At 38.5% G+C, this 26831-nt stretch overlaps 1 protein-coding gene across 3 annotated transcripts in view; it reads right to left on the minus strand.

The window, feature by feature from the left end:
* PPP2R2C (protein phosphatase 2 regulatory subunit Bgamma) overlaps nucleotides 1-26831 on the minus strand; it is a 203586-nt gene that overhangs the window by 126134 nt on the left and 50621 nt on the right. The window contains exon 1 of one of the 3 annotated variants that reach the window (XM_013960045.2): nucleotides 18146-18520. The exons of 1 other annotated variant lie outside the window; for it this stretch is intronic. In XM_013960045.2, coding sequence (XP_013815499.1) covers nucleotides 18146-18215 — 70 coding nt within the window. In that variant the 5' untranslated portion in view covers nucleotides 18216-18520. Of the gene's footprint in view, nucleotides 1-673; nucleotides 723-18145; nucleotides 18521-26831 lie in introns of those variants that run through there. One more of the 3 variants, XM_013960046.2, reaches the window with a different exon arrangement.

The raw sequence follows: 26831 nt of genomic DNA on the forward strand, positions 1-26831 counted from the left end.
GATCCACCAGAAATTTTCCTATGGCACCTATGGAAATCACTCATTTTTCTATAGTTCATTTTCCTTCTGAGAAATGAAGAAAACCTACATTTCAATTCCCATTACCAAAAAAAAAAAAAAAAAAAAAAAAAAAGTGAAGGGTCCATTATGTGGACCTTTAGATGAATGAATTTATGCATCCATGGCTGCAAACAGTGGATTCCTCATCTCCATTCTTCATACAGTGACAACATTCAGCTGGGGACTGAACATTTTCTTTTCTGTTTCCTGCAAATGCGACAGCAAAGTACAGTTGTGGATTTTAGTCTCACCTGGTCTCTCAGTCAACATGGCTGGTAAAGAAAAATGGGCCTGACAATCTGCATCTAAAGCTGAATCATGTTAGTCATTACAAGCTGGGAGCCCATATTCCAGCAACTAGAAATTATGTTGCTGGTACCTGAGCCTTATTGGAGCAAAAAGCCTATCCAAGGAAAAAAAAGAATAATGACAGTTTTAATATACTATATACTATGGCTTTACTAAGAACCTATGATGGTTTTTTTATACACCCTAAAAAGAATATCAATATGTTTAAAGTCCATTGCACACTAAATGCAATTCCCAGTGTTGCTGTTTGAGGTATTAGATAAAAATGCCATCTTTTTCACTAAGAAAAGAATCCAGAAGTCACCTTTCATGACACGAAGCAGATACGTTGAAGGTTCTTTGGTATATTTCAAATAGTCTTGTGAGCTGGATGGCCAGGCGCTTCAAACTTCTGCAGAGAGACGGAGGGAGCTGGGCTTGCTTCGCCTGGTGAAGAGGAAGCTAAGGAACAATTAATGGCAGTTTACAACTACTTGAGGAGGATTACAAAGACATAGGAGACAAACTCTTCTTGGTAGTGGGGCACAATAGAGCGAGGACAATAGGAGCAAGTGGCAGCTGGGAAGGTTCACACTGGACACTTGGAAAGGCTTTGTCTCTAGGAGGGTAGTGTAGAATTGGAACAGTTATTCAGACAGGCTGCAGAATCTCCTTCCTTGGAGGTTTTCAGGACTCAGACAAATCCAGGGCTGATCTGATCTAGTGCTGGCAAAGTCATGCTGCAAGTGAGACATTGGACTAGAGACTTCCAGAGGCCCTGTCCCACCACTATTCCTGTACTTCTCCGAAATGTCAGTTTTGGAAGACAGGAGACCCTCTGGCATTCTGTGAAAAACAATTTTTACAAAATTCCTTTGCTAAGCTCCTTGCTCATCTGCCATGATATCTTCAAAGAGATTAACTAATGAGCTTTGAGTGGCCACAGCCAAGCGAGATTCTGTAGAAACATGCTTGAGCAAACAAGCACCTGTTCTGAAGGGCTGGGCCAGTGCACCCCATGCTGCAACACAAAAAACCCACAGGAGCTGCAAAGACACAAAATCTGCTCCAGGAAACAGGCTTCAGAGACCCAGAGCTAGAAAGAGCAACTCATCTCCTTGCTTACTGGATTTGACCACAAAAGCTTGATATTCTTGCACAAGTGACTGGACCAGGTTACAGAAGTGTTAACCACAGCTTTTAAAACTGATTAACCGAAGACTACTTCTGGATTTGGTATGCAATCTTTTTTCAACAATGCAACTGTGATCATTCTTCAGTCATAGTCTATACCTTGTTAGTTCATTTTTTAGGTAATGCCTCAACCAAATAAAGCACGCTGGCATGCTCTTAACATTAATAATTGACTACAATAAGACTACTCATCAGCTTAATATTAAGCTTTCTGCACATAGCACAAAGAATCACTGTGTTGCCATGATACAATATAAACTTTTTGGAAGCTATAAAAGTGTAATTTGGGGATAGAATATACACCTGATAAATCAGCACAAACCCCCTAGTATAAGAACAGGCAGGAAATCAAGGGGGGGGGATTAATAATTTGTTAAGATGTACATTTTTCTAAGTTCTGATACAAGATAAACCTGGAAAACATCCTTAACAAAAAAAGTATTTAGGGCTGAAACTGTGTTACTGGTATTCATGATACACACTGTAATTCTTTTCATAGAGATTTAATTACACCCTTCGTTCTGCTCAACTACTAAAAGATCTTCTGGTTAGCATTAATTTGAATACTATTGCAACATAAATTAATACAATTTAGACACATTTATCAGCTCTTTGAATAACAAACTGATAATATGTCCAGGCATTATAATCTAGAAAAGAAGAAAAAAAACTCCACACATTTAAAAATTGAACTACAAGGACTTTGCATTTCAGAAAGTTAAAAAGTAGCCTGAAGCAACATTATCTCAAAGGGAAATCTGGACAGTAGCTTTGCTTCAAGCAAAGCTATAAGAGTATTTAACAGAAAACAGTAAGCAGAAAGGGTAAAATACATGCAAATAGAAGGCAAAATAGTCAAGAACAAATGGGTTTGCACCCAGGTTATTGTAAATTTGCACACACTGAACTCCTAAGGAAACTTGCAAAGACAGTATTAAGGTCACAGTATGGAATCAGATAACTTTAATAACATGCTAAATTAAAACAATACTATGCATGAGGATTTCCTAACCCAGTATGCAAAGAAACACAATTATCTTATAATTCTAAATGTTACAGTAACTATGGAAAATCTGATCTTTTGGTTACAGATTAAATTCTTTATGGGCTAAACATACGGTTTGCTGCTAAATAGGAATGCAATAAACCTTAAGAAGATTAACTAACACCTTGAAGAAATCTATATAACTTCAACTCCCGAGATTTTTCTTCTTGTGAAACTGCAGAATGTACTCATGTTTCCTGACAACATGTGGAAAATCTAAGCTTTCTAGAAACTAAGATTTCTGGATACAGTGAGGTTAAGACAAATTCCCATCTTTTTCTATTTTTATCCTAAAGAACAAAAACAATAATGGTATAAAATTTCTGAAAAACCAGCATTCTGAGATTCCTAGTAAGGTTTTTTGTAAGCAATTACCTTACCTGCTCTTGCACTAAGTCAAATAACAGCTTCAAAAAAAAAAACTTTTGCAGGTTCAAGAGTTATATACTACGTACGCACAACATATATAATGTGGTATGGAAGACAGAACTAACTAAAGTTACTGGACAACATCATTAGAAAAAATAGATGTACAGATTAAAATCAGTACTCCCAAAGTACAAAGAAAAATATGTGTCTGTACATACACAAATATTTTTGTGGACTTACAATATGTGTGTACAGCTATACAAGACTATGCGCCATGATCCAATCCCACTGAAGGCAATGGCAGGTTTTTAACAGACTTCACTGGATACTACATCAGATTACATAAGGACTGTAGTAACCTGTCTGGATTTTAAAGAAGAAATTGTTTCCATTTGATAAAAACATGGATCTTACCACCCTAACAAAAACAAGCAGCGTTTCACTTTTTTAAAAAGCTTATGGAGTAAAAAAAAATACAACCAAGATAAAAAATACATATCTTTCATCATGCAAGTGTCATTATTTCCAGTCACTTCCAGTTCTATACCTTATTTGGATAATTCTGAGGGCAGAGACTGAATAAAAGAAACACTATTACCTTTTCCCTCATGATAATAGGGTAAAGTCCTGACCCCAACTTTCGAAGAAATGTTTTGATACTAACCTACTCAATTAGGGCTTTACCCAGGAAGCCTGCAAGATCTCACTCCAAAGTTAGAAATTTGTTTCAGTAGAATAGCGTAGGGACTCTTGAAATCTCAAAAAACCCCTCCCTTACATCTGAGGTTCATATATAGATTAATAAATCATTCTAAGTCCAAGATGATTTTCAGTCACACCTGTGTCCTTTAATGGTAGTAAAAGAATGGAAGTCCAGGGTCTTGCTCTCACAGGATTCAATGCGTATAAATATAGACAGCAGAAAGAATGGCAAACACAAACAGTGTGCCAAATGAGTTATGTCTTTGTTTTGCTTTTCAGTTTTAAAATAAAGACTTCTGGAGATTGAAGAGTTGCAAGTACTGCAGATAAAAGCCAAACACCACTATAATAAAGTTAAGCAACAAAAGGAAAGAGAACAACCGTGGTCAAAGAAGGAATGCCTATGCTTCCATCTGTTTATTTCTCCCCCAGGTGCTGCCAGGGATCTATATATTCCTGCCTTCTCCTAAATCTGAGCAGAGAGTATTACTTCCAGAGAGAGACATGTTGAGAATTTAAAGCTTTGGGGCCCTGCTTGAACAGAGATGGAACAGTTGCCTTCTGGCAGGAATTAAAGCTGGTATGGAAATTTCACAAAAGGAATTAAAAGATGGTCTGGAAACTGGCCAGAAGTAGATCAAAGGAGCTTTAGCAGCATGAAGACACATACCAGAAGCACATGAAAGGGGACTTCAAGGCAGACCATTAGGTTTAGGAAAGTATCTGTTGCTTGGGTAGAAGGCCGTATGAAGCAGGGGAAAATGTAAATTATTCTTGTGAAATATTTAGTTCCAAAACAGTAGTACTCTCTTGTATAATTTCCATATTCTTGACCACATATCAGGCACCTAGCAGAACAGATCCATTTTAGATTCAGCCTAAATTATAGACTGTAAGAATTGATTAGCAATATCCTTCTCCTCCTCCTCCCCTTCAAGCATGGTATGCTACTAGATCTGAGATTCATATTTAGGCAAACTCCAGCTATCTGCAAGTTTAAAAATAAATACAGAGAAACTGTAGCTTATTTATTACATCAACTATATATTATACTTTGTGGTAAATATATGATATAGGCATGAGTATTTATGATAGTAAATTGAGATTTTCTAAAAATACTGGGATGAAGAAATTCACCTCAAGTAGAAACAGTGACAGAAGGAGGTAGTTTGGAAAGACGATAGTGGTTACAGACAGACCTAGATAGCTCTAGATTGGCTGAAGGCCCTGGTAGGCTCTGTTACTGGTAACACACCAACCGGCAGCACAGAGGTCATTAACAGATATTTAATCCTGCTTTTTTTTTTTTTTTTTTTTTTTAAAAACTTCTCTAAACACACAGCCTTTAGAAGTAGTACTAAGGGTAAAATAAGTGACTCATGTTTCCAGTGTTGTTATACAAACACTGAACTTTGCAAGGATGGGTAGGAGCAACAATTCAGGGCATTTGAGACTGGTGCACTCACCACCAGAGCGAGACACTGCAAGGAGGAGAGCAGCAGCAGCAAAGGCAGAGTTTGCAGATCTGACTTTCAGCTTAAGCAGAATCTGACTTCCAAAGCATTTCTGTTTCAATATTAACTACTGTGTTCAGTTTGTCTGCAACACAGAAAGTGTCTCTGAAACATAAGCTAATAAAACTTTCAAAATCATTTTCTCCTCAGTTTTTATACAGAGAACTTAGAGGAGGAGGCCAGAACATGACTTCACTGAGACTCGCTCACATAATTTCAGGAACAAACTGGGCCCAGATCAGTTATTTTACAGAAACAGAACATAAAAAGTGAGTAGTTTTTGGATAGCTAGCTTCAAAAGAAGAAATGGATCATCCACGGATACGATCTGGGTAGCCCCAGAGCTGAAAAGAGGTGGTCGGAGGATTCTGTATTGGTTAAAAGCTTCAGGGAACTGTTGGATTTATTGCTTTTAAGAGCTATTAGGATGACAGGTACTTTGCTCATCTTTGTTTCCGCCCTATGTGCTACTATCACACTCTGTTCATCCTTTCATCACTGAAAACTTTCTTTGAAAGATGCAGGAAAATCTTGCTATGCTCCAGCAGAAGGTTTCTCAGTGGGCCACAGAAGGAACTACAGAAAAAAACGATTCCTCATACAAATTCATGAGAGCCACAAATTAGAGACTAAAGCATAAGAGTTCCCCTAATGCCTTGTCCACAAAGGATGAGCCAGCTGGTGGAGTTACTACTTTTAAGTAAAACCAAGTGCTCAAGATTACTCAGGAAGCACTGAGTTCCACCTCTTCTAGTGACCCACGATGACACGTTCTTGTTAAAACATTTAGATATCTGTTGTTGTCACATATAGTCAAGTCTTATCTGACTACCTTTTGAGTATTTTTAGATAAATACAGATGATACATGCATCCAAGACATCCTGGCTTGCAAGTTCTTATGGGGTTTCACATATACAATAAAACTTCAGATTTTGGAGTCACCGTTTCTAGATTGCATTGCAAGTCCATGTAAACCCCAAAAGGCAAAGAAAAGGAATATTTCCATTGTTCAATTTTCAAAACAGACATCAATCAGTTCATTCACTCCTTCAAGCTCAGCTATTTGTATTCTATTACTGTGATGGTGCATATATTTTAGGCACATAGTAATTCAAATACTGACCCCATTAACCTATGATATAGATCTCAAAGAATGTAAAACTACAGAACTAGAATACTTTTGTAAATCATCCTAAATCTGTCAGGCTGCAGAATGAAACCACATTTTAGAAATGGTGGCTGACAGATGAAGACTTCAGAAAAATTGAATTTAAAGATGGACAACATTATTAGTGACAGCTCTGAAGTTGAGAGTATTTTTAACATAGAAATTTATACTAAATCTGTAAAAAGCAAATCTTGGCAAAATTCAGATAAGGTTTTCTATTTAATTATAAACTTTCAAAAGCGTTTAAAGTTACTGGCTGTGTTTCTGTCTTGAACAATGAAGGTCCGTGAAGGTATATGCTCATATACATGCACACACACATTTATGAATGGAGGTTTCTGGAGCAGAGATGAGATAGCAAGAGGGACATGAAGAGTCTGGATATATTTGCAACATTTCAGGAAGCTAACCTCTGCGAAACCAGGTAAGATTTTTTTTTTTTTTTAAAGAAAACTGCAAAAGTTAAATTACTAGCAACAATATACCAGTTATGAAGACTGAATGCAGTCATTAAAATGTGAAATAGAGGAATTTTTGTCTTGCTTTCAGCGCTAACCTCAATGTAACTACATCTATCATGTCCCATCTGTAATAACCAGGCTGATGTTTGCTCTGTGGAGTTTGAATTGCTAATTCCTCCAATTAACACCAACTTCTTGGTTTTCAGGAACAAAAATCGTTTTCTGTCTAAATATACTTACACTTAACAATCAGAAATGAATCCCTGTGCAAACAATTCTCCATGATAGCAACCATCTTTGTTAGTATTTATTAACAGGAGCAGAGGCATCAAAGCTTCCTGACAGTATAACTGTCAAACATTTTCCCAATACACATACAGCATACACATTTCCCCCTTTCTTCCTTCTACTGCATATGAATATGACAAAAACCTTACAAAAAGGTATTTTTGAAACAGCATTAAAATAAGTATCAGTACTATGTAAGTCTTTATAACACTGACCAAAAAAATTAACTGTTCTTCTGGTGCATGCTTAACAGTTCACACACAGCAATGGTGGTGTTTCTCTCTCTGCTAGAAAGGGGCAACTTCAAAAACAGGCCAAATTTTCTGGAGGCAGTTTCTGAAGAAGCTGTCCTCTAAGTCTGTGGACTAAACAAGACTAAAGGAGTCCGTTTGCTCCTGTCTCCTCTGCGTCAATGCTCCCTGTGCCACGGGGCAGGCTGCAGCAAGAGCGCCCAAGGCATGGCAGGGAAGGAAGGACAGGCAGCCTGTGCTGCAGCTTTCCCAAGAGAAGGGACTATTTTGCCTCCAAGAACTGTGTCTGGATTTTCACAAGCAGTGTCAAACCAAACCCCAAATTAAAAATATCTTCAAATTAATTTGAAGATATGAAAAAGTAAGAAAAACATTAACAATATCTCAACCCAGCCCAAAACTGGGAAAGATTGATGCAGCAACCAACTGTTTATTTATATTCTATACAAATCATATTCTGCATTAATTTCTGCAGGACATTTCAAATTACTAAAAACTATCACTTGCAGATAGTGTGAGTTCTTGCAGCTAATCAATCTGAAATTCTTAATACAATTGGTTGATTTGCAATATCATTACTGCTAACACACGCAAACTATTATTATCTATTTTTAATTAAGCAACTTTATAATGTTTAGTCACAGAAAAGGCCTCTGCTATATATGACCATTTTTCCTGAAACATGAAGGGAAGCACAGAAACATTTAATTCAAAAGTTGCATGCATATCTAACTCTGGAAAATAAAATCCATATTCAAATAAACCATTTTTCCAAAGACACTGCAGCTTATCATCACCACAGGGGAAAATTGGAAGTGTAAGGACCCTACGGTTCAAGAAAGCTTCATTCCCATCACAGGAGAACCCTCATCTCCCAGTTCAGCATATGCTGACACATATAAACCAAAATAGTCTGTAAATCATATGAGACTTGAAAAGACATATAATGCCCTACATACAGGTTTTGCTCACCTCTTCCCCAATGCTGAAACTTCTAAATAGTCATACTAGTATTTCTAGATTCACATTTCAAGCATAGGAGACGGAAGGAATACAGATATGTAAAAAACATATACTAGCAGCCTTCCACAAGACCTCTGCGAGTGTAACATATATACACAAGCACAAGTGTATGCAACACAAAATCATACATAATAATACAAGGTCTTCTGGGATACTGGCTATACGGGACAGAATTGTGGAGTAGATTTGTACCTTACGAGGGTCCCACTGTAATCACACTTTCCTGGAAAAAACAAAACAAAACAAAACAAACACACAGATCTGTGGCTCACATTGTGACCAAGTCTTTCCCAAGGCAATGTAAGAGGAGGAAGTTTGCTTAAGATCTGCAGGTCAAGTCCTGCACAGTACTCTTATACCCGGCAATCACATGCTTGTCAGCTGATTATCAGAAATCATAAATGCCTAATGCTGAACTAGAGGGCAATTTCCATGCTTGTTTATTTGAAAGAGAGGACTTCTGCTAGAGTTACCAAATTATATTTCATCAGGTGCTTGGAAGGAGAGGGGGAAAAGGGGTTGATCAGCTCAAAGGGTTGACCTGAAATACATGCACTTGAACAATGAGAAGCACCACAGTTAATACAGCCATTACTTGATTCTTAGCATCAGGTGCTCCAGCAATTTCTGTAAGGTACATAATAATTCACAGCTACATACTTCAAAGATACTGGATACGCAAATTCTGGTTTGAGATTCATTGCTGATGAAAGAGAATACGCTTGACCTAAATCTTCCACTCAGACTGACGCCCACAGAGTGCACAGCTAACGTCAGCCTATACTGGTTATTCCACTATCGCAGTTCTGCATGCAGTAACAAAAAGATACCTGATCAAACAGGATGTCAAAATTGTCATGTAACATTGTGACGGTGTGCCTCCCTCCTCCCCACCCCCCTGCTCCTGCCATAACCACCAGTAACAGTCATGATGGCTGCATCCGGCTCAAAGCGGAACCTGGGGAGACAGATAACAGCGCAATAGCCAAGGGCTAACTGAGCGTGCGCCAACCAATATACGGCTGGCATGCAAATATGACTATGAGTCAATCATCTTGCCCCATAAACAGGGGGCAGCCCAGAGCCCATTGAGCTCTCCTGCACGGCAGCGGGCTGCATGCCAGGATCTCCCACTGAGCAGGGACGCTTCTCAAGGTTACTCCTCCAGGTCGAGAGATTCCTTGCCCGTGACAGATCCTCGGTAAGCGACTAATAGCATGCTGAAACTTTGCAAACTTTGCTAAGTTGTATCTCTGATTGATTGTGCACGTAATCCTTTAGACAATAACCGTTGATCAAGTCTGGGACTAAGACTGGATCCAGCTGCACCCAGACTCCTCTGAGGAGGAGTTTGGAAAGCAACGGGGTCCACTCTGGACCTCACGACTCAACGGGAGGGTCTCCTTGACGATTTTGTCTGACCCTGTCCTCTACGCAGTAAATAACCAAGTGTACCTTGCCATCGAATCTTGTTAAACCGTTGTCTTATTTACCATTGAACTTTGCTAAATCACTGTCTTATATCGATAAAACATATTGCTGCTTCTCTCTTACGAGTGAAGTGCATCACTCCTCCGCAACAATCATGACAACAGTCTTGTGGGCTACCTTGGTGGCCAGTTCTGGTCTGTGCTGACCAGCCCACTGTGCCTCTGCCTTCACCCTTTCTTGTCCCCAGGGCAACCTGCAAGGCCTCTCTGACCAAGTGATGGCAGAAAGAGCACAGGACACATCTACTCCCTTGTTCCACCAGCTGCCACTGCCCCTTCCTCTCCCCTGGAGAGCTATCTACTCTGTGACACTGGTGGTATTCAGGGAAGAAATGTTCAAGGAAAGGAGCTAAGCTCAAGGGCAGAGTGTAATACCTCCAAAAAAACAGAGAACCAATTATGTACCAACTGTCCATAGCATTTGCTTTGTAGGGATAGTGGTGATCGGATGAAGAAGGGCAGAACCTAAAAGTCAAGTACACTTTCAAGATCCAGAGATATATCCAAGTCCAGTCTTCGTAGTCCACACAGCTAAAAAACATATTTTTATATGACACACAGATGTTTCCATCCTTTCCTTTCCTACAAATGAATCAGTTAAATATGAAAGGAAAAGCAATGCTATATTTAACAATACAGATTCCAAACCCGTCAGATTAATAAATTCACAAAAGTCAATGAACTGTGTGACATGTTATGTCAAATGATTTTTTTTGAACTGTCTCTTGAAGTACACTTTTATTAGCTTTATTTACACTAGCCAAAAATGGTTTGTTCTTGTTTGTGCTTAAGAAACAAAAATAATATGTATAGTAGCTTATAAGCAAAGAAAAATTCCCAAGAAAAGGAACTCTCTTACCATAAATAGGGCTGCTTTGCTATGTGTTTTTTTATTATTATTGGTAAAGAATTGCAGAACTTTCACCTGGAATCAACAATGTAGATTACACGTTCATTACTAAAGCAATGTTCTGAGTTATCCTAAGAATTACAGAACAGTTGATCAAGAAAGTGCCTCAATATGGATAGAAGTAGTGCATTTAAAATCCATTTTCATTTAAAAATAAAAATCCTCATGATCACTTTTTCCTCATTTCTTAAGATTCTTTTCTTTAAGCCTATTCTATCATCCTTTTCTTGGTCAAAATGATTGCACTGACATCAGCCAGTAAATACCTTGCCTTCTCTGAGCATGTGCTCTCTTTACTAAGCTGGGGAAAATAAACTGTGGAAGGGAAGTCTCAAAGAGCCAGAAACTAGTAATGATGTAGTAACACAACATAAGCAGTAATGATTGATCACCTTTTTATGGCTGTAATAAAGATACTCAGTTCTTTTCCTATTATAAAATATTCAGTGTTATTGTATCATGTTTCACATTTTAAAGTGATGCAAGAACCACATCTATTATTCTCTAAACTCACCATTTAAATATATGATACACTGCTGAAGTGTCTGAGATCTATGTAGAAAACAAAATACATTGCAAGGTACAGCTTTCTTTCAATAATGATGCATACGCTAAATAAACTGCTCCTGCAGTGAACAATGACACTTAACTCTACCTGCACTGTGTTGTTTAGTTTTACATTATTCAATGCTTTTGAATTGTCAGTTCCAATTAGGAAGAAATCTGGCATAGACAGAGAGCTTGAACAGATCAAAGTTTTATGCCTGCATTTTATCTTATACATGCAACGTACTGCTGACCTCCTGAACTTCAGTTTTCAAGGTTTATATGTAGTTAGAATATTACACATAGTAATTACATAGTTAAATAGACTATAAACATTTCTATTAATAATATCTATATTTATATTTAACACTATAAATAATTATGAATAAATTGCATACAGCCTAAATTGCTGAAGCAAACATGTTTTTTGCGCCACTCAGACACCTGTTGGCACCTGAGAAAAGCCCTTCCTTAGCACAGCCAGGTTCTTCTGCACTTCTGTGGATTCACTGCTGGGGAACAAGCTTAATTTGTTTATCACTTGCCTAATGTTCTGGACAGTTCTTCTGTTAATATATCTCATTCACTTCTCCAGGACCTCTAACATTGCACAACAACCGTGTATACTTTTATTTATTTATAGAGTGGGAGATCATCTATTGACTATATACGCATGCAAGAGAACTACATTTGCCATAGCCTCAAAGAAGTGAATAATCGGTCCCTGAAGGCAACTCACCTCACTCAGCTCTCCGGCATTGTATATTTATGCCTTTGCAAAAGGGAAGTGCTGCAACCCAGCTCAGTCACACTTGGTAATGTGTTACAGGGTCCATGTGACCCTGGTGAGCAGTTCTCATTCTGAGGCATGACCTGAGCTCCAAGCGAGTAACCCCACACCTTCACGCATGCGCTACAGCCCGGGCCGGCCCGCGACACTCTCCTGTGAGGGTCTAACAGTCAGCTGCTAAACTAACCCCTGCCTTGAGCAGGCAGGTCTTCCGCAGGCAGAGGCAGAAGCAACTTATCACAGCATGTCCCTGCTCTAGAGGAATGCCAACAGCAGTAAGAAACTCCAAAATCTCCGTCTAGACTCGGGACTAGTACTACTCCTGATTATGATTTCCTCAGAAGGCAGATTTGGCAGATTGAACAGATAAAACATAGAGGAGGTTGGTAGGTAAAACAGAGATGATATTAGCGGTGCCTAACAGATGTGGTATCAAAATTATTTCTGCAAAGTACTTTGAACATGTAAACAGTAGAGTGAGAAGCACTGCTGACAGAGTAATTCACTTAGGATTGCCTGAACGAATCACTGCGCCACGTCCCTTGTACTGGATGTAGCCTTAACGTCTATGCTAGACAGATCCGAGCTTCAGTACCAACGTCTGATTTTCCTACGTGCTGAACCATGCACCCAGCGCCAGGCTTGAGCGGGTGAGCCGGGGTTTGGGCTTCAGTGCAAGCCAGCACAACAGCTGTGCTCTAGCCCTGCCTCCATTGCTTCGCCTAACTAAGCCCTATCATTAAAGATTATAAAGTCAGCAATGTCAATGCACGTCAATGGAATAAACCCTTATTAATCCAAATCTTCAAGGCTACCAAAACATTCATCTGAATAGCATTATGAACAAAAGAAGAATTGATTCCCTGCACACAGAGACCTAACTATATTCTGTTTAACAAGGGGCAAAGTTATGCTTTAACAAGGTTTACCTCTGTTTAAATTTGACTTGAGAAAAAAAAATAAAAATAAACCTCAAGTGAGTAGAATGAGCAATAATTTCTAGTGCTGTTATAAAACTGTTTTTAAGTGAGTTTTTTAAAAAGATATAAGCCCTCAATATTCACAATATAATTCTTGAATTAATGTTGTTAAAAGAAAACACACCCTGACCTCAAGAAGAGTTACTTTTTGTACTTTTTTTTAATAACGCTGTTACCAGTCATTCTCAGAGGTAAGTGCAGTAAAGCAGTTCCTGTTCTCTGTATTCATCTAAAATTCTCAGGTAGTCATCTCTTATTCAAATTATATTTGACTTATTTATGAAAGTCAAGTTCAAAAATAAATTTCTTCTTAGCAGATGAGATTGGATAATTTCTCTTAACTTCAATTAAAGAAGAACAGATATACTAATTAGCTTGGTTAAGGGACAAAAAGCCCCCAAATTCTGTTTTCATTATCTGTGGGGACTTTAATATTATTACGGAAAAAAAAAAAAGATTTTTTCCATCCTGTATAATAAATGTTTTACATGGTTATGATTCAATATGCTTTACACTGCACTGGTAATTCTCATTATTCTTCAAATATCACATTTGAGGAGGTTAATACACCATTAACATGATTAACTTTTTAATAGAAGCTAAGCCATATGGAACCAATCTGCACCATTCGCCTATATAAATGACAAGATAGTAAAGGGCAGCTTCTGCCCCACTGCACCTGTGCAACTACACTAGCTTCACTTGCACTTGCAGGCACAGCCCACAGGAAGCACAGGGATCGCTAGAAACAGAGTACCCGCAACTTTTTATTCCTTCCCAAAACAGTAACAATCCATAGAAAGGCAGGGATGAACCGATATGCTGGACCTGTCTGCATACAACTTGCAGAATACCTTCGCCAAGCGTTTAATGCCAGAGGAGCAATTCTCCATCCAGGTAAATTTGGGTTCATGGAGGTGTATCACAGGCTTTAACATAGAGAGTTTTGTAAGAGAATACAGATTTTTTGTTAATTATTTCTCTGTCAGTCATTCAATCTGTAAAATATAAAGCAGCTGAACTAACAGTACAATTGCTCTGAGGAGCAGCATTGTCGTTCCCCACAATTTTTTCCCTCTGCAGGAATGCAGTGACCATACTTCACAACTCACCACTCTGAATCTCATCTTGTTCTGCTTATCCCATGATCCCGAGACAGCAAAGCATGTCAGTAGTTCTGTCAATTTTGCTGTTAATCTTAAGCATATGAAATGTCAAGGGAACTCACAGACTGAAGGTCATTCTCTGCCCCAGAAAGCACACAATCTTCTTCCCTCCTGTGCCTTCCCCAACAGTCTCACCATTTTTTCTTGCCATGCCATTCATTATCTTCCCTAACAAATTTTGTCGGTATGCCACAAAGGCTCTAGTTTCTCCCCTCCAGCCCCTTTTCTTTCCCATGTCACACTGTGCCTCTCCTACTCTTCTCTGTTCTTCTAAAGGTGTTGTTGAAATAATACATTTTACTGACACAACACCTCCTGGGCAGCTGGTTCCCACAGCTGGGGTGCAAAAGGCAATAAAGATAAAACACAGCTCAGCAATGAATCACAGGCCTGAACAGATCTCAGAGGTCATCTAGTCCATCCCTCTGCCCCAAAAGACAGTCAGCTATCCTAAGTCGTTTCTTACAAACGTCTATATAACCTACCCTTAAAGACTTCCAGTGAAACTCCACAAGCTCCACAGGCAATCTAACCATCCCTGTGTTTCACTATCTTTACATTAGAAAATTCAATCTTTTCTCATAGGTCATATTTTTCTAGGCCTCAGGTCTTTCTTCTTGCTTTCTTTAAATGTATCATCAGGTCTCTTTTGTTTTCCCTACGAAAACTGGTACAGAACTCCAATTAAAGCAGTTACTTTCAAAAACCACTCTTGAAAATGACCACTGGAAAGTTTACTGTATATTGCTGCTGAAATTAAGTTCCCTTTTTTCAGCATGTAGCTATAACATACTTTTAAGACTAGAAATGGAATAATTATTCAAGTCCTGCTTGTCTTAACTCCATTCATTTTATTGGAGATAAGCATATGTAACAGTAGAATCAAGTCCAGGTTGTCACTTTTGTTTTATATATTTCTACAATGCCTGTTACCAGAATCAGTATAAGAACATCAACAATCAAACTAAGGAACTTTTGAGATTCAAAAAAACTATTTGAGATCCAGAAGCAAAGGTAAGCCATGTTTAGTACAGATAACCCTAATGCAACAAAAGAACGCCTTACATGGCAGAGGTATGAAATTCCACTTTGCTCAAGCAAGCAGTCCCATTAGGAATGGGCTAGGCCCACTAGCAAGAGCAGAGCAAATCGGACTTGGCTCACAGTTTTCCTATAGCCTGTGAATTCATACATCACCTGATTTTTAATTTTTTTTAATCACTGAATAAGTAAAGGAGGGAGAGAAGAAATGAAGCAATAACTAACCCATATATTCTTGATTATTGTTGGCTTTATTCCTCAGAGAACAGAAGAGAAACAAAGTGCATACAGAAATGCCACCTTTTGCAAATGAATTCATTGCGCTACATGGAGCAGCAAGGATGGAAGACACCCCTTACCAAGATTTTAAAACTCTGGAAACTGAAGGGAAAAAGGTAGTTAGTTATTCACAGAGAGCAACAAACCAGTAGCTTTTCTTATACATGTAATACAACATAAAGTATTTCTTTGTTTTAAACAGTGGATTATAAAAGCCAAAAAGCTGAAAGACAGACTTGGGATTGGCCCCAACAAAATTATCTTCCAATATAACAAAAAAATCCATTACTGCCTGTAACCCAGAATCACTGGGTTTCCACATGTACATTACTATCATATGCACAGTCTTAACATACGATAGGATCAAATGGGAGGACTGTTGTTTCTTAAGGCCTTTACAACTGAAAAATGTTACAGACTGTTTCATGAAGAAAAATCTTTCAATTAAAAAAATGAAAAAAACAAAATGAATAAAGCACATTTTAAGCACCAGCTTACATATGCATTGTGCATTTTAAACAAAATATATCAATGAGAAATTAAAATTTGTTATGGTTTTCTTTGAGCTGGATACCTGAAGCTGTCCCTTGAAGATTTTCACAAATAATTAAGTCCAGTCTGTCTTGATTTTTATGTTCTTTTAAAAGGTATGGCAATCTCAGATAAAACAGAAGTGAAGAATTTAATTACAGCTGACAAACTGAGGATTCCCAAGAAATATTGCACTAGTCAGGGCTGAAGAAGTAACACTTTGCTACTGAAGGTTTCCTATACTCCAATCTACCTCAACAGATCAGATGACAACATATTTCATAATGACTCCTGATCATAGGGGAAATATAATAGAGGCTCATATTGTTATTCAAGCTTTATTCTGACCCATTTCAGACAAGCCACTCCATGTGCAAACAATCATAGAAGAATATTCATTCCTTCTAATCCAAACATCAAGTGAAGATAAAACGTTAGGAAAATCTAACAATTGAGTCAGCAGTGTGCCCAACAACACTGCATACCTCCACCTAATTTTTAACCCCCCACCTCGATAACATATAAAGCAGAAGTAGATTGATTTACAAAATTCACAAGGGATTATTTTCCTCAAGTTACCAAATTGGCAGACTTCAAAGTCCGAATTTTAACATAGCCACACATGCACATTAAATATACATCAGAATCTTAACACATAGCAAATACACTGCAGTAATTATGCAGTGCATTTTGCAGAAACTAAGGCATAAATTTATAAATCTCAAATTTAAGAAAAAGTTTCTTCAAATACGATTACAAGTGACTGCATCTCAAAATAAAACCAAAACAAAGCATCATTCAGACAAAAAACATGAACCAAAATTTCAAAAGAAATAAAAAATGCACAGAAACATGAACCAGGATGCAAAGAATGTCCTAGAGGCAAGATTACCGAACAATTACACCAGCCAATGGTAACAGGGACAGTACAGAGCTTTCTTAATTTTTCTTCTGAAAAATCTGCTTTGTGCTCCCAGTATGGTTAAATCATCCTGCTGTTCTCTACAGTCTAAAAAAATGCAAATCATCAATAATCAAGAGAGCATCAGCTGATCACATTTCAGGATGCGGCATGGGAGTATTAAGTGACTGCACATTGATCAAATGACGACACAATCTGGAGACTGAGTCTCAAGTAGTATTGGTTGACCCTGTTGTTAAGTATGTTCCTATTATATAAGCCTATATTGAAGTACTGTTTCTGCTGCTGCAAAGTGCTGTTAAAACTCTGCACACACAAATGCATTTGGAAAATCAGCTATCTACAAATATATTTTCCCTGTTCAAACAATCAGTCTTAAAATGGCCTGCTCTTAGACCAACTTTCTGGCAATGAAATATGGAGTTCCTCAGTACCTGACCCAACAATTTCACTTGTCTCAAGGTAAATTCTCTCAGCATGTGTGTCACCTGCAGGAAAAACCTTTTTATGTAACGAACTACCAGCCACTGAATGACTAAAGATGAAGGTACCTTTTCTTTTCTCTTATACCTTGCACATACATGGAGGATGGAAAGCAGGCAGCAGTATTTCAAAAGATTATGCATACATACTCCTTCTAAATGTATGCGGTTCTCAAGGGAACAATCAACTCAGCAATTTCTGTGATGCTCAGGCTACAATTACCAAAACGAGATGCATAACCTTTATTACACCAGCAAACAGTTAACTTTACAGATTATTTCTCTTACTTTAGTGCTCCCAAATCTTTTATCTCTTAAGTAATCAGCTGCTTCCAATCTCTCACATTGCAGCTTCTGTGCATTCAATGCCAGGTGCTGCACACCTCCCTAGCACAAACTGATCACAATGCAAGACCTTCTTTAGCCTCTATATAGGTTCATATATTTTGGTAACATGACAAAATGCCTTTAGGTTTTAGCAGATCCAAACAGATTGTGTTGCTGTGTCACACAGAAAAATGCCTTTAAAGTCTCTCTATTAAAAAATTAAAAACCAGCAACAACCTACCGCTCCAAACATGACAGTGCATTTTTGCCATAGAATATGCAATGTAAGAAGAGAATAACGAGAGGATTTCTGTTACCTTCAGTCACATAGTTGTGGTCTCGCAGAAAGCTGTGGTTAATTTTCCGTGTGTCCGTGTCCTCGCCCATTTACAGCAGGATTACTCAGCATGCCTATCCGCAGTGGACTGATAGCATCGGCAGAGGTCGTCACAAGAGCACCATCCATGCTGCCACTGCCTAGCAGAGGCGGGGAGCGCGCTGGGCTACTGAGCACAGCATAATGAGAGCTAGTGATGCAGCACAGATTTGGGGGGTGAATAACAGTCAAAAAAAAACAAAAAAAGAAAAAAAAGGAAGGAAGGAAGAAAGAAAAAAAGAAGTAAAAGGGGAAAGAAGGAGGGAGAAACAGCTCCAATAAATCAGAAATGCAAAAACCCCATAGGGAGCTTGCGTGAAGGGAACACAGGCACTTCTCCCGCAGTTAAAGAATAACCCAATTGTTTAGTCAGGTACTCCTTAAACAAGCGCCCACGCAGAGTCTCCTCCAAGTGCCTGCTGCTGGGGATCTTGCTGGCTGCTAGGAAAGTGGCAATCAGTGTACTGCAGCAAAAGCCGCCTGGAGAAGCTCTCTGCTTGCTGTTGCTGCTAGCACTGTCATATGCCTCTGCTGCATCAGAGCAGGCCCCTCCCCGCCAGCCTCGCGCTGCCCAACCACGCAAGATCCGCATGCTGTAAAGTGAAAAATGAGACTGCAGGTAATTATTTTAGCTCTTCTGCTGGCAAGATGGGCAATGAAAAATTTAAGGGAGGGGATGCAGGAGAAAAAACTTCAAGCTGCTTAAATGGGTTTGCATTGACACATACTGCACGCTAATGTGAAGGTACAATTTTTGTACTAGTCAATACTGTCATATGCAGCAAAAGCAACAGTCGTTCAATGTCAGCCTGAATAAATATTACTGAAATTGCCAAATACCTGCATATTAAAAAGGAATGGCTACAGATAAGGAAACCTTAGGAAAAAGAAAGATAAAATAACTCTGATTAAGCTTTTAATTTTTGCCATAGTTTGTAGCTAAAAGACAAATTACAAAGTATGAAAAAATCAGGGCCAGAAGACAACCTCTGCATCCTCACTGCACACGAAAGGAAAGGTGGACAAAGGGAATCTTTGCAGGTTATGGCATTTTCCCTAAACCTGCTATTTTCATTCACTATATTATCCTATCACCTTGAAAAAGCAACATATTCTCAGAAATAGGAAAACACATGCAAATGAAAAACTACTCACTTGCACTGTAAAATAAAGCTTGTTCTTTCGCCCAAGTGCTTAAAGTAAATGCAGTTACAATGGTTTATATTAAAACAAAATTCTTTCAACTGAACAGACTAGCAAGTTCCTTAAATTTTTAGTATCTATTCACTAAACTATGACCTGTTTGCTGCAAAAGTCATGTATTCTGAAAAAGTATAAGTACCAAAGTATAAAATTTGAATAGAAAGCAAATGGCTGTGTACCAAAGCCACCATTACAGCAAAACCAATTTAGAGTAGAGAAGGATGGTCCTGTAGTTTAGGCACTGGAGTTGAACACGAAAGTACAAGTTCAGTTCTCAGCATTACTACAGTTTTTTGTGCAAACCTGCAGGAATCCTGTATAGTCTGTGTTGTTGTTGTAATTGAAACTTAGATATATGGTTCCTTGGGGTAAATTCAATTTCAAGCGCCTGGCTATTACTGTAAAAGGGTTATATGACTTTGGAAAAAGTACAGAACTATGTAAAATACCGATTGTAATTACTATCCAGTGATAAACATCTAATTTCAGGACAAAGTAAGATCTGGGGGCAAAAGAGGGATAGCAATGGAATGACATTCTTCACTTCCTCATCAATGAAGCAATATACAACAGAACTGTCTTCAAACCGACATGTAAACATTATCAAATCTTCACATTTGGGAAGGCGGGAAAGTAAAAGGAGATATACAATCCTTACATTTGTATAGAATACTGTATTTATGTGCAGCAATGTAACAACGCTAGGAATGCTATTTCTGCATTTAGAGCATCAGCTAATACTGTGGCAGTGCCTGACAGACTGACACTGAAATGACATTGAGGAGCGCTGGCACAAACCATGCAATCAGCACAGCCACTTTTCAGAAGAAAAGCAATGGCTTATTTTATCAGTATTTTTCTTTAACTGCAAAAACAATTCCACACAAAACCTTGCTACTTGGCCCTAGAAGCAAATACTCTTTTACTTAAGGCAGTGGAACTACAGTTCAAGAAATACAAGGGTGTCTTAGCAGCCTGCACAGTGCACATCAACAAAGAACCTGGCCCAACAGCTAGGATACAAATCCATGAATGTCTGCACCGTATAGCACATACCAGGTTAGCTCCAGCATCCCAGCACATCTTGTAACTATGCGGTAACCTCCTCTGCTGTGTTCTATGGCAGAAACAGCAGGAAGAGACAAGCAGTTTAGTCTCTGGTGACTGAGCATAAGCTTTGTGCTTTATCGGTTTGATTCCCTAGTCTGGGAAAGGCTTCCTCTCACCATCAGAGCATCCTTGAGAGCCACAAAGGCTTTACTCAGGATAACACCGGTATATTCAGTTACCCAACTCACAGATCTCTGACTCTCTGAAGAGTATCAGTATCCTTGAATTAGGCACATAATTTCCCTCAGCATCATCTGAAGTGGCTGAAGAGCCTCAAAATGGGATTCATGAGAGACGGTAGGTTGAGCTAAAACTACTAGATCTAGCTATTATAAGTCACTGGAGTAAGGGTTTGCATCTTGTCCATCTCAAAGGTGTAGATGCGTATCTTTGGGCTACAGGTAGATGATTCAGAGCAAGAGATATATCCCTGAATTTTTTTCTCACTGTGGGGTTTCTACAACTTGGCCTTTGAAAAGGCTTAACACTTTCCAGTGTTAATTTTGTCAAGACACCTTAGGTCAGAGTAAAGGAGCAGAAAAGGGCATGAGCTTTAGACCAATGATCAGCTCGGGATTCCAGTTCTCGCTTCAGTTATTGTCTCTGTATTTTATTCAAGAGCTTTTTAAACATAAAAAACAGCAGGAAAGAGTCTTGGAGCAGGAATGAGGACCCTGATCTCCCTCTGCCTCTGCTTAAATTTCCACACCCCCAGATTTATAAAGCCATAGTGTTGCAGAGTCCTTTGAAGCACAGTCTAGAGAGTGTAAGTTCAGAGACAAGCCTTTTAGGCGCTAGCTCTCAAGAGAACCCAGTAGCACCCAAAATGCATGAGTGTAACAGAGAACTGTTAGCAAATACTTTAAACAATCCCCAAAATTCTGAAGTCAGAAGTTTATAAGTTCATAACTGCTAGAAGGCTGTCCAATAGACCAGAATAACTAGGTTTTAATCAGAGCCTCATAGCAACTTCCTCCCTGCATGCTTCATCTTCCTCATTTGACCTCTGTGAACCTCCTGCCAGCCACAGGCCATATTTCAGCTCACAGGCTGCCTGCCCTATCCTCTTCAGCCAACTGCTGCCTTTTGCCCACTCTTGTCCTTGTGCCTTCTGTCCCAAGCACAAATCCTTCCAACTTCAGGATACCACCTCCTTTCCTTAAAACTGGCACCATCAACTTTTCAAGGCTGTACACCAAACCATTTCTCCTTTCCAGTTTGGAGGATGAGCACGCCAGCAGCAACACCAAATAAGCCAGGATCTGCTGCCTCAAGAGCAGCAACATTTTCCTTATGGACATGCATGGCCTGGTACAGAGCTGAAACCTGTGGTACAGGCAGTATCCCACAATAAGGATCCAGTCCTTCCAGCTGGTCCGGGTGGACCTTCCTGAAGTCTATTACCAATTTCTATGCAGAAAGTCCATTTTAATTCTGAAATTTCTGCCTGCTTGTTGGAAGCAAGTATGGCATAAATACTGGATGATGATACTAGCTGCCATTCAGAAAGTAACTGTCAGAACCTATAAATATAACAAAAGGGAAATTATACCTAGAATTTGACTAAAATAAGAAAGGAGGCCTTGCAAATACTGATATTTATTTTGTATAAAATAACCCTAATCATGCCCCTCCCTGTCACATGACTATCATCTTGGATTTGCTCTTGCAAAGACAAAAGGGTTTGCGGGAGATACACACTGCACGTGAAGTCCTGACTCCAGCAAAAAGTACAATGGAGAGCAAGTTTACACCCAACCATTTAACACTATGGTTAGACCAATCTGAGTCAAGCAGGCACCTCCTCAGCACTTTTAGGTACTGTGCAGGAGGTAGTCAAACTGCTCATTTTCAGAAAACTAACCTAGATGCTTTTGTTAGGGACCTACGCTCCCTACATATTTAGCAAAGCTTCCAGAGGACAGTTCAGAGCATCTGAGCCAGAAACCTCCTTTCTCCATTTTGTATATTGGATGCTCAACATCCTAACTCAGGCACCCAGGTTGGACACATTGCCTTAAACTTCCTCTGTGGAAGTAACACCTAGACATACCTTTAGCAGCTTGTTCTGATTGCTATGACTGCTCGAGCTGGACGAAATGTCACCTTGCAGGGCATTTGAGCCCATAAGGGCTTTGTTAAATGACACAGCTGAATAAATGTGTAGAAATAATTTATATTTACAAACAAACAGAAAATGAACATGTGTTCCCCTCCTCCAAAAAAGCACATAGAAAATTAATTACTGAAAATAAATCAACATTATTTTGATGTTGTGAAAATGCTCAGAACAGCCACACAATGTCTGCAAAAAAACCCCCACTGCAAACACTGTTTTCTTTGTACACCCCTCTAAAATTTCTGTGACCAAGTTAGGTGCAATTTCTACAACCTGAGAGAACATTCCTGCCCTTCCACCTAATTGCAGCAATTACCACCCTTTATTTGTTCCCAGTAAGGTGAAATTTTAAAATTTCTATACTCTGTCATACGGAGCTCCTCCTCTTCTTTGTTAGGTGTAATTTAAGCAGTTAAAGAGTACTTCATTTTTTGTAGGAGCCAAGCAGCCTTTTTTTTTGTGAACTGAAAATAATAACTCCAATCTAGAGATAATTTTCTCCTCCCACCACTGGAATTAGAGAGGTTCATAGACAACTTCCTAAGGCATCACATCTGGGTCAGATCAAGCTTAATTCATTCCTCCCACATTTAAGTTAAAAAACTCCTAAGGAAGAAGAGAATGTGCAGAAAGCCTTTAACAAAAACTCTAGACATTATTCCCTGTGTGTATGCAAATGCCTTCCCCAAGATTATGAGTCAAATCCTTACTCTGTGGCAAATATTAGTCCACTGACTTAAGTAGGTCAGTTCACATGAGAAAGATTAGCAGAATTCTGCTCTAAATTTGTAGGGCAATGAAAATATCTGATATGACACTTGCTGATAAATAGCCATGCTGTTTTAAAATGCTATTTATTATCAGTCTCACTGATAATCTACATAATTTGATCTGGCCAAAATATCCAGGGCAGGGAGGGGAGGGAGGAAGAAACTTTGAATCAAAATATTAGTTATTTGCACTTTCATAGTATCTCAAAGTCCTACTCATAAAGCAGGCCACAGATTGGGCTAAATACTTTAAAAAACACAGAAATAAAAGAACGTCCTATCCCAAAGAGATTACAAGCAAACTATAAAATGGAAGAGCATAAGTACAGATCAGTCAGAGACATAAAAGTAAACAGCGAGTCAGTAATGAGGATGGAGTCCCGTCTTCCAGCTTTCATTAAAAGGTGGTCATTAGACACTTTGTGGAGAGCACCAAACAAAAACTCGTTTGAAGAGGTTGAAAAATAACCACGTAATAAGAATAGAGTGAACTCGGAGGTGAAAGGAGGAAGACTGTCAAGTAGGGCAAGAGCTTTTTTTTTTCTCCCTGAAGATGGAAAAGAATATGAGTACCAAAATGTCTTCTAAAGAGTGCAAGATGTTTAGGTAAAGTGTCAGTGGAGAGTGAGAAGTAAGGAGAGTAAAAGAGCAGCCATGAGACAGCTACGAATGCTGAATGAGGGGACCACTGAGAAAACAGAGGAGTTAAAATGGAGCACAGCAAACAAAAACTGGTTATGAAACAGGAGGAGAAAAACCTGATGGGATAGGCAGAGGAAGTAAGCTGAGGAGAGGGAGGAACCTGCATTTCACTTTGTCAGAGTTTTGGGGAGAAGGATCAGAGAGAGGGGAAGGTGGAGAAAGAAGGCAGGAAGGATGCAGAAACTGAAGCAGGAGGCAACAGATACCTTGAGGAAGAAATCAAAATTAGCAAAGATATAAATGGGATTGATCATGTAAGATTTGGTAACCATGTAGCTTAGTTGGAGGAATTAACGAATCAAAGAAGAGAACAAGTGTTTGCTGAAGAAGTACGGATCATGTTTGCTCACTGCTCTTCCATCAGAAAGCTCTGCAGTACACAAGTGGGAAGAATTAGGTGTTAGAAGACAGTTGGTCCTGAGGGCTTCTATGATATCCTATTTATAAATACCTGTTGAAGATATGGTCTTCCTATTTTGCTCCTGCAGAACATTTTTGTTCTTCTCTTAACCACATTCTCACAGACAATGAGCTTCCATTTGGCTTTGTTAGAAACCAATGTTAGGGCACAGCCTTTAGTAATTTAAAATCTCTGTATCTGAAATAGAGCATCATCAGTTCTCCAAGCCTCCATTTTACTACTCCCTTTTACTACTGCCAAATTCACCACTTGATCAGAATTAGAGCAACTAAGCTTTAGCAGTAATTGAAAGAAAAAGTGGTTGAATTCTTAAATATACTGTCTAACAAAACGTTTCATACACAGACCATTCCATAGTTCATTTAGCAAGACACAACAGCTTTGAATCAAATGTGACTGAAGCACAGAACTTTGAATCCATTATTTTTAAAGAAAAAAAGGGTCAAAGTACTGTGATGGTAAAAATCCATAGAAGTTACACAAATTCTAACAAAAGCATACTATTTTAAAATATTATCTTAATTCAGATGTTTGTGTAGTCATCTGAATTTTTATAGCCTTTTGACAGTATTTGCTTTTAACCATTTCTTAACAGCCGCAAAATGTGTGAAACTTAGTACTACTTTGCCTTCTCATCTTGAAATGGAATAGGACAAGGCATAGAATTAGTCAGTTACAGAAAAATACAACAAAATATTTAGCTAACCCTTTACATTTATATTTCATTGCAATTAAATTTGTTCACCAAAAGAGAATATTTATGAGCCAGATGCTCTCTCCCTTTATACATATCTTGTTCACGCACAGAGATGTAAAAAGCTTAGCTACTAACTAACCATTTAGGCACTGGCAAATTTGTCAGGCTTGTTATTTATTTAACAACCAGGAAAATAAGACTGTATAATACTGTCATACTCCTGTTCAGAAACACTGAAGCTCACTGGATGCCTTTCATTTAAAAAAGATAATGCAGCAAGGAATTACAATGTGATAAACAGCTACTCCCCTAGTCTTCCTCAACCCTGTTCTGTATGAGAGAGAAGGGACTCGGAGCTCTGAGCTGGGGAAAAGCATTTTGTTAAAACAGCAAATCCACTCCCTCTCAGTTCGGGTAGGTGTACTTCACCCTATTTGAGAATGCTACCCTAAAAATAGTGTTTTCTCCTCCTTAAAACAAGTACCTACTATTTCTCTGCTATTTCATCCTCTTTAGTACTGCTATCCAGAATGAACATTCACTTTGGATCATACTCTCTCCTATATCTGAGACTAGACCTACATTGCAAATCGCAGGGGAAATATCCAAGCTAACTTTAAACAGTCTAGCCCTGACATCACAGACCTCAGCATGAGCTAAATACCTTGTAGGAAAGTTACCCCACCAGTAATTAAAGCAAGAATGGTACAAACATCACTTATTTTGAAGACATTCAAGTGTATCTGTTACATGATGCTTATTTGGCAAAGGAATTAATCTAATAGATTTGCCATTACTATGAGTGTCTCATAAATAACTCTTATCAGAGTTTGCCTTAAAAATAAAAACCCATATTCCCACATGTTTCTGAATGGCCCTCTATGTTTCTTGTCAAATAGACAAATATAACATACTTTCCAATAAATAGCACTACTACGCAATTTCTTTTTTTTTTTGACAGCTTAAGCAAAAACAAATAGATACCACCAGAAGTTACATACAAAAAGAGGTAATAAAAGAAAGCTAAATCAATCATAACTCTCACAAAAAATAAATCATTTCATCTTATTCTAACACCTCTACAGTAATGCTGTTTAGAATCTTTAAACTTATAACAATTTTATATTTCAACACATGCTCTTCATTCAGTTACTGTATATTAAATTGAAAATTTAATATTAAAAATGATGGTGTAGCCCAACAAGACTGGAAAACCTAATGGCTACTATTATAATTGGAAAATGTCATATTATTCACAAAGGGGAAGTGTCTTTAACACACTACCTGTGTTAAACCTAAAAATAACACCACCTCAGAAGAAATAATTTATTTTTAGCCTGTATACTCTAGACACAGGATAAAACTAATGCCTCCCAGCACTTGGAGATTTTAGAAAGCAAGCAATTAAAAATTACCATCAAGTAATTTAAATTACAGAAGCAAACTTTCCTCAGCTTCCTTCCCCCCATCTGTTCCAGTGAACATTTCATAAGGATCCTTAGCAGAGCCAGTGCCACTTAAAGGCTTGCAGAAAGCCAGAGCACAGGATGAATTAAATCACCCCATCTTCATAGTTTTTCATATAGCAACTGGTAGTTTTGCTCT

The sequence above is a fragment of the Apteryx mantelli genome, chromosome 5, assembly GCF_036417845.1.
Source record: "Apteryx mantelli isolate bAptMan1 chromosome 5, bAptMan1.hap1, whole genome shotgun sequence".
Lineage (NCBI taxonomy): Eukaryota > Metazoa > Chordata > Aves > Apterygiformes > Apterygidae > Apteryx > Apteryx mantelli.